The sequence below is a fragment of the Hippoglossus stenolepis genome, chromosome 3, assembly GCF_022539355.2.
Source record: "Hippoglossus stenolepis isolate QCI-W04-F060 chromosome 3, HSTE1.2, whole genome shotgun sequence".
Taxonomy (NCBI): Eukaryota; Metazoa; Chordata; class Actinopteri; order Pleuronectiformes; family Pleuronectidae; genus Hippoglossus; species Hippoglossus stenolepis.
Window position 1 is genome coordinate 27,178,277 of NC_061485.1, and position 18,216 is coordinate 27,196,492.

The 18,216-nt window shown below is 40.8% G+C and overlaps 1 protein-coding gene across 3 annotated transcripts in view; it reads right to left on the bottom strand.

Moving 5' to 3' along the window:
* Nucleotides 1-83: 83 nt before the first annotated feature.
* Nucleotides 84-18,216, bottom strand: part of elk4 (ETS transcription factor ELK4) — a 20,137-nt gene continuing 2,004 nt past the window's right edge. Inside the window, exons 2-6 of one of the 3 annotated variants that reach the window (XR_004695064.2) lie at nucleotides 14,249-14,463; nucleotides 9,212-9,970; nucleotides 7,139-7,381; nucleotides 3,464-3,751; nucleotides 84-3,422 (exon numbers count right to left, since the gene is read on the bottom strand). Coding sequence is in view for 2 of the 3 variants with exons in the window: in XM_035151848.2 (XP_035007739.1) it covers nucleotides 3,533-3,751; nucleotides 7,139-7,381; nucleotides 9,212-9,970; nucleotides 14,249-14,455 (1,428 nt within the window). In the remaining variant the exon portion in view is untranslated. Of the gene's footprint in view, nucleotides 3,752-7,138; nucleotides 7,382-9,211; nucleotides 9,971-14,248; nucleotides 14,464-18,216 lie in introns of all 3 variants that reach the window. The other 2 variants (XM_035151848.2, XM_035151849.2) reach the window with 2 other exon arrangements.

Here is an 18,216-nt window from a genome sequence, read left to right on the forward strand (position 1 = left end):
CGTTTGATGAAAACCTGTCTGCAGTCTTGTGTACACACACACACACACACAGTGTACAGGGTAATGACACAATGGAGATGTGGTCAGTTTGAGATCTTTTATTACTGGTCTCACTTATCTCTTCCATTATAAACACTTCCTCTTAACCTGTCACACATCAATACGCCACTTAAGACAAGTAGCTTGTAAACATTTGAAAAAAGCTTCAAACAAATAGATAACTGGACAAAACAAAGCGAGAACAATGTCATTTCTTTTTTTTAAAACAAGATTTTACAATTCAAGATAAGCTGAAGGAAAAATATCATCAGAAAATACAAACAAACAAATATGCTCATGACACGTCTTGATGGGGGAAACTTTTAAATGGGCTTCATGGGTTATTTTCCCTCTATTTTATAGTAGGGTTGCAGGGTTAGGGTTAGGGTTACTCTAACCCTAACCCTAACCCTGCAATATAAGCGACCAAATCTATCGGGCTCAAATGTAAATTCAAATAAATAAATATTGTACTGCCAAATTACAATGAAGGTGAAGTAAACTACATGATATGTGCTGTAGAATATTTGATTGAACTCTTGTTTTGTGGTATAAAATACTAAGTGCATAACTGTATCCTCCCTTCGGGAAAATATACATTTCTCAATAAGCAAACGTCAACAACATGTCATTAAATCTGAGTCATAGAAAAGCCACAGAATCCAATACTACAGGAACCCCCACATTTTTAAGTGCAAACGTTTCATCACAACATCTGCATGTACAATATCAACACTATATCAAAACACATCACATATAAAAACATGGATTTAGATTTCTCCCCATAAGGCTTTGATTTCCTTTAATAAAAAAAAAAATAGCCAACACCACCACGGGGCCACGGCTGCCCACCTCCACAAGAGGATAACAACATATTGAAAAACACATGCACAGAGAGAACATTAAATCAGAGACACCAAAATAGCAGACTTCTACCTATCTGGCCATTACAAAAATAGAAATTAATCTTAAAATTCTATTGGTGTTACAGGAAAATAAAAGATTACACAAAAATGATATAGGTTTTTACCCTATATATATATATTTATATATTTTCTGAGTAGATCTGTTATCACAAAGATTCAGAAGCAGGTTGGATAGAGACATGGTTGCCAACTCTTAAAATTTGGCCAGGTTCAGTTTTACGTGCTGTGCATATTAACCCACGCTGCCGTCTGTATGTCGAGTGAGGCAACCTTAAAACATTGCAGCACACGCAATGTAGCGGTGAACTCACCAGACTCAACATCCCCGTGAAGTTTTATTTCAAACTTCCTCTGGCCTCTGGTTTGGTATACTCAAAGATATGGCATAAAAACAAACAGGAGCGCTGTCGTTTACCTTTAAATCTGTACTCTGTCCACTTTGGGGAGGGAAACTTGAGCTTGGCTGTGGTAAGGCACCATGTATCATTGATGGACGGCAGGTTGGGGGGAGGATAATGTCTGTAGGTTAAGTAAAAGTGAGCAAAGTCCCCCCCCAAAAGATTCATTGGTCATCCATCCCTGGGTTAGAAAGTGACACTTGGGTAAACACACTCACTCGTGTGTTACATGTTTCGTGTAAACAAGCGTAATGTACAATATCCATGTTTAATAGCATAGAAAGTTGGGATCTACCTCGTGAGTCTGTGTCTCAGAGTTATGGCTTCAAAGTCGTGTAGAAAACAGGTGCAGACCTTTCATGGCTGATCATCTCGACGAGAAAGATTTAGGGGACAGGAAGGTGCTTGAAAGTTCTATAACATTTCTACATCCTCGTGATTAAAGGTCAATGTATTTCAGAGTCGCTAAAGTGAAAGAGTCCAGCTACTAAGATGAGGAGGTTCAGTCTGGGTTTCAGTAGCTGCACTGAAACTGCAAGCAATAAAACGTCAAAGCTCGTTAATTTAAAAGAATAAAGGAAACTGACCTGTGGATAATGAACAAGGTTCAAAGGTCTGCTGTGATTTTGATTCACGAGGAACAATTTTTTCTGCTGTCACTTCCAGAATAGACATGTAGGTAAAATACACTGAGCATGCTTTACCACAAATTAGATAAGAAGGTCGAAACCTCTCTCTCATGTCTGTCTATACTGTAAGTAGCTATATAGCTGGAGACAGCATGTTGTTTTTTTCAATTGGGATTTTGTAAATATTAGGATTTGTAGCTGCCAGGCAACATCCGGGACAGTCACCGTCCCTTTGCCTCCCAATAAAAAGTGGTGTTTTTACATTTTTGTATTAAAACACACAAATAATAGTGTTTATTGGTGAGCTGAAGAGGTTTTGTTACTCTCAGACTAAGCTAAACTAGTCATTTACCTATTTCCAGCTTTTGTGCTAGGCTAAGTTAAGGAAGCTACATGTTTCCTGGTCAAACATGATAGCTGTGAATCAATCCTCTCATTTAACTCTCAACTGTATTCTTCAACATGTCAAACTACTGTATTCTTAGAAAATTTGCCATTTCAATACGTATTTTTTTTTTCATAACTTGAAACTGTCATCTCTACCATGATAAGTGAATTATGTCTGCCTTTACCAATTAATGGTTAAGTTAAAAAGGCAACATCAGAGCAGTAAGACGTACAGGGTTTGTGAGTTTCTAATTGCAGAGTCGATGCTCAGAAAGGGTTATGGCTTCACTTTGTGTCATTGAAAGCTTTCTGGCTGGAGGCAGACCAGGCCACACTGGCTTTCAGGGCTATTCTACTGTATACACACACTAGAACAGTTACATAGAGGCGTGATTCAAGGTTCAGCTTGGACTATGGCCACACGTCACAATAAGACAGTCAAGGTAAAAGTCCTGTTGGATATGGCTATAACAATGCAGAGCAGCTGAAGGCAAGGCTTGACACTGAAGTTCAGGTTGAAGATTAAAGAGCTTTAGTTTCACATGCCAGGTACATGAGTATAAGGACAGTGCAACAAAAAGGAGCAGAGTGTCAGCAGAGGAGAAAATTGGTTGGGAACCGATAACAGAAAAACCAAAGAGCTTTTTTCGTGGCAGTAACTGTTGCACAAGATAAGAAGGGAGCTCTAAAGGAAAGGTTGAGATATCTGCAATTTTACTGGTCTTGTGTGTCCAAGAGTGAAGCAGCTTGTGGCTGACGAGGGTCCGATCCACATGCACACAGTTGCCATGGAAATTCCTCCCGCCTTTGAACTGGTGTGACTGAGGATCCCAAAAAGCCAGACAAAAATACTATGTAAGTGCTTACAGAGCAGCGGCGTCAGTGTGTGAGTGCAGTATGGCATCCTCAGGCTGTAAATGCTAAATGCTATGAACGTGTTACCTTCATCCATCAAACCTGGACTCCTCAGCTCCTCCCTCCACACAGCAGATTGTAGTGAACTTTAAAGCACCAGTGTGAGGGGGAAGGTCATGACGGAGCTCCCACATTAGTGTCCTGGATGTGGGAGCAGGAGATGGAGCTCTGGAGTGGTGGGTTTGGGAGAGTTTGACTGTCTGGGTCCAAACATGGTGATGCTATGGGCGGTTGAACTCTATGTCTTTTGAGGGTCTGGTGAAATGGGGCCAGGCGTGTTGGTCCCATCTGTGCTGAGTACAGGGATCTGGAACTGGGAGGTGAGGACCGACGGAAACTGGAACAGGTGTCCTCCCTGGCGCCGTGTGGCTGGGCTGAGTGGAGCGACAGGACTGAGCGTGCTCCAGAAGTGGATGTTGGACAGCAGAGGACTGGGAGTCAGCAACAGTGTGGGAGTCTGAGGAGGAAGACATACAAGACAGACTCATGTCACTTTCATTACAATGTGAACAATGAAGCAGCCATGGCTGATACTGGCTAATTTGATCTATTTACATATAGAAGTGCAGCGCCCATTCTTAAGCTGCCTTTTTGGAATGTTCGCCTTTTTGTTCATAGTTCTGTGAAGCTCGACCTAACACACGGAACCCCAAACTGAAGTATCAGTGTCTGTTGTCATGAACGCTGTTGTCGTGTTAGACAATGTCAATTACTGTGTTGCGTCCCTACCACTGCTGCTACAGAGAACTGCTCGCCTGTTTATTCAAGGTTTATTAAGATGGTAAATATCGTGTGTACACAAGTGTAAAGCAAATAGGATCATTGGTTCTCAAGATATGTGAGCCACACACAGAAAAACATTAGTAGATAAATATTGTACCGCCTTTTAACGACAATAACTAATGAGAAATTGCGATAGAGAGATGTCTCCATTACCAGTAGTAGTTTTTCCACCAGACGGCACAGACATTTACATTTGCTTCAGTATCGTCTACATATTGTTAATACATTTTACTTGGTAACTATAGGCCACAAAAAGGCACGCGTGCCAATGATGGCACGCGGCGCCATAATCATTGGCACACTTATTAAAGAAATGTTCAAAGGTTTTGCCGTCACGCAGCCTGTATTATTTAGCTTGATTGATGTTAACACCTCCCAGCCACTAGGTGCCAGTAATGCGCCATAGGCTGGATGCCAAGAGCCATTAAATAATAAGAAGAAGAAGCCTCCCAGCCGGCGCTGCTCGCATTTCCCCACATGAATCCCCGTGAAGTGCAGCCGTTCAGGTATATTGGTGATGGCATGCCCGCTAGCTAAAAACTGAAGGCACGGGCATTTCAGCCCTCATGGGCAGAAGACTAAGGCTTTGTTTTTCATAAGGACCGTGCTGTGTGCACGTTTGAAAATGTTGTTGGCCGAACGTCCAGTGTTAAGCGCCACTTTGAGACAAAGCACGAAAGAAGTTCCAAAGGTCAGGCAGACAAGGGAGAATCGATCAAACGTGCAGTGTCCAGGTATGAGAAGCCAACTCTCTCAAAGTCTTTGAAGCAAGCTTTTGCAATTCTGAATATGAGTGTGGTTGGTGGGGTTAATGACAAACTTATTATTGCAATCATAATGAGATAAACATGTTTCTTTAAAGTGTTGTTCTATATATAGCCAATATGGATGGAATAAAATGACATGTCTGTTGGAAACATGAATGTGGTTCAATAATAAAACTTAATATAAAAAAATGTTGATATGGCACACTAATTCACAAGAAAATTTTACATTGGCACTTATTGTCAAAAAGGTTGCCTGCAGTAAACCATTCAGAGTTTAGGGAATAGGGTAATCTTTGCAGATAACAAACTAGAAGTGCAAGTCCATACATCTTGTTTGAAAGATCACATTAATTCACATGCTCTATGACCTCTACCAGTGACGGAGGTACCTTTTGCAGCTTAGAGTGGTTTCTGAAGACCACAAATTATATGGATCCACATAACTATCCCTTCTATTAGCAATGTTAGTTACATCCTTTTGGCAATTTTCTGATGATGTGCTATTTTAATTTAAACAGATAGGAACATCAATCACTACTCGATAATGAACAGACCATTCCACCTGTATGAAGCAACTTTAAAAAACAACCTGTGAAGAACAGGATACTATACATATGAGAATGTACTTCTAAACAATGGCCCCCACAGCTTGTTTAAGAACATATTTTATTTTAATGACACATTACATGCACATTTTACACACACACACACACACACACACACACACACACACACACACACACACACACACACACACACACACACACACACGTGATCAGTAGAACAAATTATATCACACGCCTTTGAGTAAATATTTAGTTTACTTACCTGTCACATTTATTGCACTAGGTCTATAATCACTTATTGACATGTATTTTTCAGATTTCAGTGGAATCGTAAAACACAGTGTCACTAACTCTGGATAATTAGTCTTTTTATTCATTTGTTTTTGGTTTGTGAATGAAGGGTTGGGTCAAATTTTAAGATACTGAACACAACAGTAATTTACACGCTAGTAAAAACCTTTAACTACATAAATTTGTATTGATAATCAAGAAACTGCTTTCAGTCAGTCTCTAACGGAGAGAGAGAAATCAGAGTGGAACTCCTGGCTGTCTGAGTTGTGGATCCCATGACCAAAGCTGAACTACTGCAAAGAGACAGAATAATATACTCTCGGAATCCGCAGATCTAATAGACATTTGTACAGTAGCTAACAGTCATGTGGTCTATAAACAGCATCAGCAGGATTAAATTAAGCACAACAAAACTAGTCCAAACAGCCCAGCATCAAACGATAAATGCAGCTCTGCTGCCACCTACTGGTCAAACATTAAATGCTGTTCTCTCTGCAAAACCAGTTCTTGCCTGTTATTTAATCGGCTAATGATGTTTGTCTGCTGCTGTGTTTTCTATTTACTTACAGTCTAAGTTTATAGTAAGTAAGAGGTCTAACCGCTTCACCACAATACATTGAGATGCACATAATTGCATGGTAAACAGTCACGATACGATAGTATCAGTTCAGCAGTTAACACTGAGCTTTGTTAGATGAAGAAATAATTATATATGTACAGCACATGCAACCCCAATTTTTATTTTTAAATAAATACTCAAAACATTTTTACTTTTGTTTTAAAAATTTTGAATAATGCAGCATTACACAGGGGACATTTTTGAGCTCTCTTCTTTGATGACTGTGCTGCTTCCATAGGGATGCAGGACTTTACATTGCAGTGAGTCACAGTCAGGACTGCAGATGATATGTTATGCTTGTCACAAATTATTCAGGCTACAGCCGGTGCTCTGTGAAATGGATGCTGCCATGTTGTTGACAGAAAAAGTGTTTACATACTGTGGCAGGAAGAAATTGGGTCATTTGATTGTCTCACTAGCATCAAGCTACATGCTTTCAGCTACAGAATTATATACACATAACACATTTCGTTTATCATCATGTTCAGTCTAGTTCAGACAGGTTTCGTGGCGCTGTTATTCTATCCCTAATGAGCCTGAAAACAAATGCTCACTAAATCAGCATTTCAATCTTTTGTCAAGTTCGTTCATATTCGTGTGAGTTTTCACAATTACTTTTCTGCTGTTGCTTTCAAGTGCTGTCTTGACACACATCACTCTTGCAAACTGGTATCATGAGATGTTTTAATCTGTTAAAGATACTGATCACTTTACTCAACTGTCCAACCACTTCATTTTGTTGCTGCTGTGTTTGGTTAATGTTGTGTGGCCTGAAGTAAAATTCTCTTCACAACCTCAGGAGAAAAGACCCCACTCACCTGTAGCATTGCTGGTGTGAGAGATGCAGTAGGTAGTGAGGGGCTGCAGAGGTTCATGGGGGAGAAGTCGGACGTGGTGACCAGCAGAGCAGGTGGGCTGATCTGCAGGATTTTCGGCGGCTTGCGTGTCTTTCCTAAACTCTGAGTGCTGAATGTGGTAGAGCTGCTCACTGAGGATGAACTGGTTTCAGCATCCACAAAACTGATCTCATCTCCAGACAGAGCGGTGCCGCTGTCCACCTGCTGGAAACAGTGAGACACTTGTCATACTCTAAAATATCTGTGGATATACATTAGCAAAGCATGTGCTTTAGGCAGTGTACACATTTTATAAGTAGAAAACAGTAAGCCATAATAGTTTAGATTTTAATCTAGAACACACACAAGAATGATCCCCTGGACTAATGTTAAAAATTGTGTTAGAACAGAAATTTGATTGATTCATTTTGTTGTTCTCCTTGAGTGAAGTTAATAGTGAAATCTATTTTATTTTCCATTTATTTCTTCTGTGTTAGTGGTTTCGGGTGGGGTGCTGTATGACTACAAGAACAAAATTGCATAGTTTAGCAACTATTTATCTGTTAATATTGTCTTGCTCAGTGTGTGGATGGGTTTTTTGTTTTTATTGCTTTTATTCTGTAAAGCACTTTGTGTTACATTGTATGAAAAGTGCTAAACTTGACTCCTTGAATGACAAAGGTTTGTGTGTCGTGATGAACCTTAACAGAATCATCACTTGACTGCAGTTACCATCAATTCTTTATAACATTTTAGAGTCTTTTCATTATTTTATTTTTTACATAACTTTAATATTTTACTGATCACTTTCACTGTTCTGTGTTGTTGTAATCATAAACAGATTCTGTTTGTAAATCTGCAGAATCTGTGGGCAAGAGACAAGATTATGGGGCAGGAATCCTTCTGGTTTCTGTTTCTAGTTTGACCAATCACATCTGAGCAGGTTATTGTTGCCCACAGGTAAACTGTCTGTGTTGAGAGCAAAAGAGGTGGAACACATTGACCAAAATGTATCGTTATTTACTTTTTTTAAATCTGCAATTATATGCAAATAGGTGGTAATAAAGATAAGCCAAAATGTTGTTTTGAACTAAAAGTATTGTTTGTGTTTTTGTAAAGAAAGGTTTAACTGATAAAAGAAACTAGTCAAACAGTAAACAGTGTGCGGCAGTGGAAGACAGAGTCTGGTCCGCTGTCTGTCTATCTGCTGTCTACACTAAAAGCCCCCAAATATTGGCTGTTGCTCACAGAGGCTAATTCTTCATCAGACGAATAACCAATGGGCTCCAGAATTGATGCTGTTGTAACCCAGTCACCTTAAGAATGGACCTGTTGCTCATTGTGAGATGCTTTAATGCTCACCATAGATGTGGCTATCAGAGTTACTATAGCCTGTCAGCTACCGTCATCTCCAACCTCTCTGATCATTCCCCACACTAATCAACAAGGTATTTCTGCCTGCAGATCTACTACGCTACTACGTTATTTGGGCTCCATTCTGAGTTAGCTCACACTCACAGTGAAAGTCAGTGAGATCACATTTTTCATCATTCTGATGTTTTATGTGAACGTCAATTGAAGCTCCTGACCTGTATCTGCATAATTTTATACACTGAAGTGCTGCCACATGATTGACTAGTTGGTGAGTAATTTTTACACAGGAGCTGGTGGAGACCAACAAAGAGCTAAAAGGTGAGTCAATAAAAAGTTCATAATGACTGTGTGTTGTTTCTTGCTGTTGATCCAAAGTGGGAAAATCATTGATGGTGATTTACAGACTTAGCTATTATTTATTGAAAGTTTATTTGGCTTCATCATTCATGTATGGGTGCGTTTAGATTTAACTGACATCGGCTTTGAAAGGTAAGGATCATCAGATTCAAATATCAAAAGTTGCTCAAATCTGATTGGTGCATGAAATTCAAACCAGTGAAGCAGAGCGCACAAAGAACTTTTAAAACTTTTGGAGTTGGAACATATAAGAAGCTGACAGAGAAAATAATGTCGCAGGGACAATTAATTAATTGCGTGTGATGCGTTTGTATGTATATTTGCCTTCTCCTGTGCCTGAGCGTCTCTCAGCTCTGCCGCCTTAGCATTTCTGTGCTGAGATGATCCAGACTCGATGTCGCTGTCAATCACCAGTTCCTGAGAGGAGTCAGGCACTAAGCTTGGGGATGGGCTGGCTGACGTCAGTTCTGATAAGCTGAACGTTGATTCTGATGGGCGGATGTGTTCAAATAAGAAGACAGAATGGTGGGGCAGGGAGGAGTGTGTGCTGATTTCTTCAAACTTCCGGGGCGGAGCTTGCAGAGGATTGAAGTGGTTGGACACAATGGTTGGCTCTATGGCAACCTGAGGAGGCAATGCTAGTGCTGGTTTCGAAGGGGTGTTTCCAAACTTGATGACAGACGGCAAAGCAGTTGGCTGTTGTGGCTGGCTCTGGGCTGTGGCAGTGAGACCCCTCTTGTCTGCCATCTTCTCTGCTGGGTTCTCCATTTTGATGGACTTGAAGAGCTGGCGTCCATTTTGTAGCGAGTTGAGTGTGAAGGACGTGTACAGGCCTGAGTGGATGTAGTCGTTACGGTTTGACTGCTTGGTGCTTGAGCCCAGAGCCCCTGTGCTACCTCCTTCCTTGCCTCCATCACCAGACTCACCCTCCTGTAGGATGCTGTCCCTTCTTGTTAAGGGTGGAATGCCCCCACCACCCACATCCCCACCATCTGTTCGGGTAGCCACATCTCCTTTCAGGATTTCAGGATAGGACACAAAGCGATAGACAAACTTCTGACCATTCACCTTCTTTATGATGTTCTGTAAGACACAGAAAACGCATGTCAGAATGTATTTTATGTTATGTTATATGTTTATCTGCAGTTAAGATTGTAATTCTACTCGGTATAAAGCATTAGAGCAACAAAACGAATGCTGTGCTTTTACCTTTAAGACAACTTGCTAAAGAGGAAATTATGCTATGAATTTTGCTGCCCAGACGGAGATCTTTGAATGTCTATCAGTCCGATATGGTTGTGAAAATGATATGGTTGCGATTTTGACCCTTGGTTTGACACCGTTGCCAACCACTGTTGTAGTTTATCCAAGGACGTAGAAGAAGACTAGGAAGTTAGACTGTCCTAATCGCACCAAATTCTGTACTTCATTTTCTTGGGCAATTTACAATGCATATGCCAACTGTGAATCCAATAAGATGAACTGTTCTCCAGATATGCATTCTAAATACAGACAGACAGACGTTTGTGGAATTAGTAGGTAGAAATAAAAAAAACGACATCACTTAAAGAATGATATGAAAGCAAGCACACGGCGAGGGCAGAAACAAGACTTTCCCTCATGTAGTATGGTTTTACCCAAGAGGCACTAGAAGTAAAATAGAAAAGGGGAGACCACAGAAAAGCCTTACGGATGGGACAACTCTGTCCTTCCTGTCTGTACCAAACCAGCAGCCACTAATACTGCAGCCACACATACCAAAGCAGCCCTGCCCAGAACGCCCACAGGGTTAGGCAGTGCTTCTGCCAAACCACAAGCAGACTGAGAGACAGACAGCACTCTCCCGCTCTACACATGTCACTCAGCAATGGACCTTTACCATTCTGGTTGTTTGTGGGAATGACAATGTAGAGCACAGGCAATAGTTGACTAATGGTTGGATATTTCCTTTATTTACCTCAAGGTACATTTGTATTAGAGGCAGGTCTTTCTAATTCCCTCTGTTTGATGAGTATAATTGGTCATATTAGTATAACACCTCCTTTTGTTCAGCTACCATTTGCCCCATTAGTTACTGCATTACGCTGTCAATATAAACAACACTTCCTTTAATTTTTTCAATTAAAAAGCCCTCAAGCATTTCATTGGATATACACCCTTAACTTAGGGCTTCTATTGTGAAACAATGTGCATTACTAAAAGTTAGCTGAGACATTATCATCCATCTAGAGCAGTGGTCACCAACCTTTCGAGCCCAAGATCACTTTTTAATTCCAAACGTAAGCCGAGATCTACTACCCTGATATCTTCCAAAAAAAAACACTTAGGAGGGTCATAATTATTATTTTTTGCAATTTCTGTTAAACGCTGAATGTACAAGAAATAAATATACACAAAGAGAGGCTGTTGTGTAACTTTTTCTATTCAATGCACAATATTCAAATTAATATCATTTCATATTTACAGTGCACAATATGGAGCTTCTCAGTTGCACAACATGTTCTGCAGAGGAGCTGCTACTGCAGCACAATGTTTTTACATATAGGCTTTGATTTTAATATGGCCCCAAATATGATTATTGCCCTGTATGAAAGAAGTCCCTTGTACGCAAATAAATACCAGTACTACACAGTATGAAGCTGTGCATCTTCCGCTCCTGCAAATATTTCACAATAAAAAAAACTTTTTAAACAAGGGAATGGATTCCATCAACAGAAACGCTGGAGTGCTTTTATTTTGAAAAAGCATACAGAAAGTTTTGCAACTATTTGTTTGTGACATAAATTCATCAGATAAACATTAAAACTCAGGTGAAAGATCATTTTCTCTGTTTATTCTACTGTGAACCACAATGTTTATTTGTTTATGACACAAATGTACTTACAACACTTTCCGAACCCGTTTCAAAGTAAAAGCACTCCAGCGTTTCACCTTCTGATTCCACTCATTTGTTCCAACGGGGCTTTGATTGTTATCGACAGACCGAAAGATGCACGTCTTCATACCGTCCTGACATTTAATTTAGTACATAAACCAACTTGTTCTTGAAGGAAATGCAGGAGATAAACCTGCAACTCCACCGCCAGTAGTGGACACAGCGCGTGTGAAAAACAGACAACCGTCACACAGCTGATCTGCGGCGCGACGACAGTCGTGAGTCCAGAGAGTTGGGGGATCGACAGTGAAGACTGCGAGATCGACCTGTAGTTTGCGATCGATGAGTTGGCGACCACTGATCTAGACACTTCACCCACCCCTCCATCGGCATAGTTGTGAGTAGATAGAGTAAATTTTCATATTTGGGTGAACTACTCATTTAAGTGTTAAAGGGGACATAGCATGCCCATTTTACCACAACTTGATATGGTTCCTTGGGGTCTTAATGAAATGTCTGTAACATACTTTGGTCAAAATACCACAAGGATCATTTAAAACAGCACCCTTTTTACCCTGTATAAAACAGCCCTCCACAGAGTGACCTGTTTTGAGTGCCTGTTCCTTTAAATGCTAATGAGCCAGCTCCCCCCCCCCCCATGATTTTAAACGATATAAATTACATATTTTATATGATATAAATTATCAAATATGCATCCCATACTTTGTATTCCCCTTCTGTTGTCCTGGAGTTTTAATTTTCCCAATCACATAATTAAATGTCCCCCTCTGCCCATCCACTACAAGCACACAAGCAGACAGACAGAGAGAGAAAGAGAGGGGTGGGGGGCTATGAAGACCATCATTTACCCAACCCGACATTCAACGGGTACAACAACAAGCGGAGAAAGCAGAATCGCGGGCTGACCTTATATATACAGTCTATGGGGCTGACCAGCGGAGAAATGCTCGTCCCGTGTGAACAGCCAGGCGGCTGCGTGCTTGAGAACGGCGCTGCGCTGCCTCGCAGCGGCGCTTCCGCGTCCGGTGTACCCGGCGTAACTACTGTACCCCGGCGTAACTACTGTAACCCGGCGTAACTACTGTAACCCGGCGTAACTACTGTAACCCGGCGTACAGTAGAGCTGAACACTGCGGAAGTCTTCCACACAGCTGGCAGTGTGGAAGACCGCTGCAGGCAGCGCAGCGCCGTTCTGCCGCCGCAGCCGCCTGGCTGTTCACACGGGACGAGCATTTCTCCACGCTGGTCAGCCCCATAGACTGTATATATAAGGTCAGCCCGCGATTCTGCTTTCTCCGCTTGTTGTTGTACCCGTTGAATGTCGGGGTTCGGGGGTTACAGTAGCGCTGAACACTGCGGAAGTCTTCCACACTGCTGGCTGTGTGTCGCTGACACAAATTCCAGCTCACGCACGGGAGAGCGAGCGGTCGCTCCCGAGCAGCTGCTGCAGCCTCCCAGTCCCAAGACCATGTAGGGAGACTTCCAGTTCCTTGTTACGACACAAAACCCAGGAAGTGCAATCGAGTCGCTCAAGCATGACGTTTCTGACTTAGAGGAACTATAACAAAACGCGTGAGTGTTTTTTCCCCAGAGTTTTTGGGTTGGTAGACATGCCAGATACCCACATTAACCTGTAGAAGCACTAACAAAGTGGAATTTGCATGCTATGTCCCCTTTAAATATAGGAGGGTTATATTACTGAAATCATAGATTGATATTTTTTTATTTTTTATTTTCATACACATTATGTGCCCACCCTAAAACAGGCTTACAAGACAGTTATTTATAAAAAGAAAAACTACAAGAAATAAAGAAATGGCAGCTTCAATAACAATACTAAACAAATAAACTTTTAAAGACTTTTCCCCCAAGATTTAGAAACAATGGTAGCCAACTAATGAGCAATTATCTTTCATCAGTGCACCAGAACATTTCTGGATTTTGAACCAGCATTGCATGTAATTTTTTTATACTTAACTCATAATAAGAAGGGCAATAAAGAAGAAACTGATTCATTCTCAACCTCTCTTAATTCACACAACCTGTTTTTAAATCTTCCCACCTCTAGGACCAGTGGAAAGCCTTTTGAATCCTCAAAAAGTTTGTAAAATAAGATTCATTGCCATAGAAATGTGGTAGAAAGTAGAAATGTAAATAGTGCTTAACTGCCGCAGGCACACTACAGACATAATAGCTTTTCCACCTTGTTTTTTTCCTGGCCTGTATATGAGGGCCAGCCTTTATTTGTTTGTGACGGCCGCGCCCCTGGCAGAGACCCAGCTGTTAATTGGCTACCAGCTTTTATTTTAGGATATGTAGTATAGTGGCGATAGTAAAGGAACTGTTCTAGTTACCTGACAAAAGAAATCTAAAGACCAAAAGACTGAGCTGCCACATCAAATACAAGGCAGCTGCTTTCAGGAAACTAGAACCACTGCAGAAGAGAGGAGTTGATGTGTGTTTACCTTGTCGTAGTAGTATCTGAGGGCCCTGCTCAGTTTGTCATAGTTCATGTTGGGCTTGTTTTTTCGAGCACCCCACAGCCGGGCAACCTCCTCCGCCTGCCGCAGCTTGAACTCCCCTTCCTCATTGGTCCAGCAGATGAGTTGGTCATTACTGGAATCCAATAGGAGCTGGAGTAGGAACTGCCACAGGGTGACAGAGTTGTCCATGTCTCTCACTTTGAAAGAGGAGAAAAATCATTAGGCTCATAAACCAAGAAATTGCTGCTCACAGCACAACAATATTGAATTACAAAAGCTTCTGGGAAATATATCAGCCTTATATCAGCACACTGCCATGAGTCACCTAAGTTCATTCTGACAATTAAGTTATGATGAAATGTTGCAATTTAGTCCTTTTTTTACCACTTTGCTCTGATTTGCCTACTTTGATCAGTCAACCAAAGAACGGGTGACAGCTCCAACACCGAGCATGTGCATAAACAGTAACAAGCAGATAGATGATAAATGTAGGCATCAGTCTTATTATCATTCTGCTATATAGATTACAAAGAGGGCTATATTTTACCTTCAGGACCAATGCAAAGAATATTTAGTCATCTTTACCATTATTTTTAAAAAGCAAAAAAATAAAACCTACACAAACCATTGGAAACATAGTTTGAACCGAAATTGGGTGTAATTGCTGTAAATGGTTATTTAATAGCCGTGGAATAAGAGGCTGTTTAACAAGACCAGGTGCACCATCTATTATAAAAATAGTTGCCTCACATGTTTCCCACATTTCAGGGTGAAAATGTCACCATACATCCTGTTGAATAAACTATAGAGTGGTTTTATTAACAGCTGGATGAAGCCAAACACCTTCCATGCCTTTCCCTTCAGGGAAAAATTATGATGCCTAAAGTGTTAAGTAAATTTCCACCTTCTTTGTCCCTTGGTAAGCCAGAGTGTGCAGAAAAGAATAGGGATCTTGTCCACACAGTTCAGGGTGAGTATAGCAGCATAACGGCTTAAGTGTGACCCTATTATGGTTCGATCCATGACCACCTATAGACATGATGTCCCTTTGTTCACATTAAGTCAATAGTTCAGAAATAAGAAAATTACACTAAGTAAAGTCATTCACACATTAGGCAAGGACTGTAAAGCTGACATACAGTACCAGTATCATAGCTGTAGTGTTACAATCACAATTAGAACTAAACTAGTTATATTAAAGAAAAAATTAAATTAAAGAAATTAAATTCACTTTTAAAATTGCTGTTTACAGCCTCTAAAATGTGGGTATTTTCTGGTTGTCTTCAGTGATAATAAACCGAATGTCATTGCGCGTCATCATGGTCTTTGGTAAATTGTGATGGACATTCAATGATGTATTAGTCAATAAAGAAAATAATTGGTAGAGTAATCAATACAATTGTTTGTTGAAGCCCTAATCACATTTTTTCCTAACTACTGTAATAAGATGACTGCGGCTCCTACAAATGTCACATCCAACATAATAATAGATATTACAACCCAAACATAAGTTTACAGGCCTAAAGGAGCTATTATTGTACACAGTGTCGCTGTCTGTCAGTCTTTGTCTAAAACCCTGACAAGAAAACACCTCCACACAAATCATGGTAAATCATTTTTTAGAGGTGCTTTCATTATGCTTCAGTAACAGTAAACCATATTTTGGTGTTCTGTCATTTGCTTGTGGGTTGCTGACAACACAATGACTTGTGAACAAAGTAGTTCAAAAGAAGCTGACTTTTTCTTACGCCTGTGTTTGACTGTATTGTTTTTTCAGCTAAGGTACAAGGCCACATCTGGCACTTTCTTTGATGCTGTTGAGGGGCTCTGCTGCAGTCTTTGCAGCTTTTCCACCATGACATCCTACGCACAGATTAAAGGCCATGCACACTGGAGGTACACCCACACAGGTGTTTTCACTTTGGAGTAGACCTCCACTCAGCTCTTTGTGGGCTCGTACAGAAGCTGTTTCATTGACATCTGCCTCATTTATTTGCTGGACCAGTCAGAAGTGGAAAAACATTAAATTCTTCAAGCATTTGTTTTGTGAGCTCTGCAAACTCCCAGGGTTATTACACCCAGCTTCAATCTGCTAACTTTTATGTATTGTAATAACTAATGCAGTGCCTGTTCTAAACCTGCGTGTGTGGAATGGGCTGCTTGCTCGGGCTGTGGTGATGCTGGTTGCAGTTTTATATCAGAAACTGCAGAGTTGACCTGCAGTAATTGAGCCACGGCAAATAAAGACTAACTGCTGGACTTTGTCTACAGAACCCTGAAGCTGCACCAATGCTGCTGCTGGTCCTGGTGCTCTATTTTAACTGGTGATCATATTAACTGGTGATATACATTCCACTCTCTGTGCTCCACATGTTGTCAGTCGCAGATTCGGTCGCAGATTCATAATTTTCACAAAGTGCCTGTGTCTGAAGTGCGTTGAATACTGAAGGTCTCGCTGAAAAAACATCAACAAAAATACAGTTAATGTCTGTCCATGTCAATATCACCTTTAAACAACAACATGAATCATATGGGTACAAAATAAATGTAGTATATAATACTACAACAGGATTCAAAACGACGTGACTAAGTGGTATCATTGCCTAGGCTGACGACAATCTGTTGACGCCACCGAGCCGCTGCAAACCCACTGTGCGCTTTACCTGAAAGAACCTTTCAGGAACCTTTTTAACTCTGTCAGCTGTATAACACCTGATGTCACCAGTCATATGAAAACATCCTTCACATTAACAAGGTGGAAGCTCATGCAGTGTTTTTGTGAGTACAGTTAAGCTTTCATGTATCCTCCTCTCACTGCTGGTTAAAGTCAGTAGACGTGAGTTTAAAAGAAGACATGGTTGATGATGAGCAGGGTTCAGTCATCTGAGAATGAAAACAACCCAACCGCTGATCAGAAAACGGTTTAGATTTGACTACATTACATTACATTTTCATTTAGCTGATGCTTTTATCCAAAGCGACTACAATTTATTTTGAGTAGTTTCTGTAATGCAAGTACTATTTATCTCTCTGTAATCAACAGATGATCTAACTGAACTGTGTCGAGTGTGTTGTCAACAGGACACAAATGTGTAACGACGCAAGTCTTGAACACTACCCTAACGTCTTCATTGTTGAATAACGTGCAGTCATCATTTACTTCAATTGTAATGGATTTGGCTGCAACGCTGTTTACCCCTGAATCTCCAAAAGTGTTTTGTGGACTCAAACACCACACCCACACATAATAAGTGGATTTAAATTTGTAGGTGAACTATCCCTTTTACAGTGTTGGTAACTCTTGAAGGTCAAACTAAACTTGTAAATATTACATGCCCTCCTGCCTGTGTCACCTCAGCGGGTGATTAATGAAAGGGTCACATAATTACATGGTGTTCAGAAGGAAAGTGACAGGCTCCTCTTTTCACCAGATAAAAAAAGATGATAGATGGGAGTGTTCATGCTGTGATTGACAATGAGAGTGAGCACATAAGTGAGGGCAGGGAAAGCTGTGTTTATAATGTAGGTGGATATTATAGAATCATCATCCACAGCATGACTATATGTATCTTAAAGAGTAGAGCTGAGAACAGCTTCAGCCCTCCTTGTCCTGCTGTGTCTCTGCAGCCTGTAGCTGTAGAGTAGGTAAAGGAGGAAACATACTTCCCCTCAGAGGTGCTCAGATCTGGTGGTGTTTCATAATTGTGAGATCATTGGGGCTTGGTGTGATTGGAAATTGTTTTTACCCGTGCCAATATAATATCTTTATTTCTCTACCAACAATGATGATGTATCCATCCCTGATTTGTCACTATCACATTCCCTTTGCCAGAGGAAAACAAAAGGCATCAGCCTCGACTACCACTGGTGAATGCAACATGGGGAACAGATTACAATCACTGCTGACCTTGTTGTCTTTGCCAACAGTTGTTGAGCAGTTCTGCCTTTGA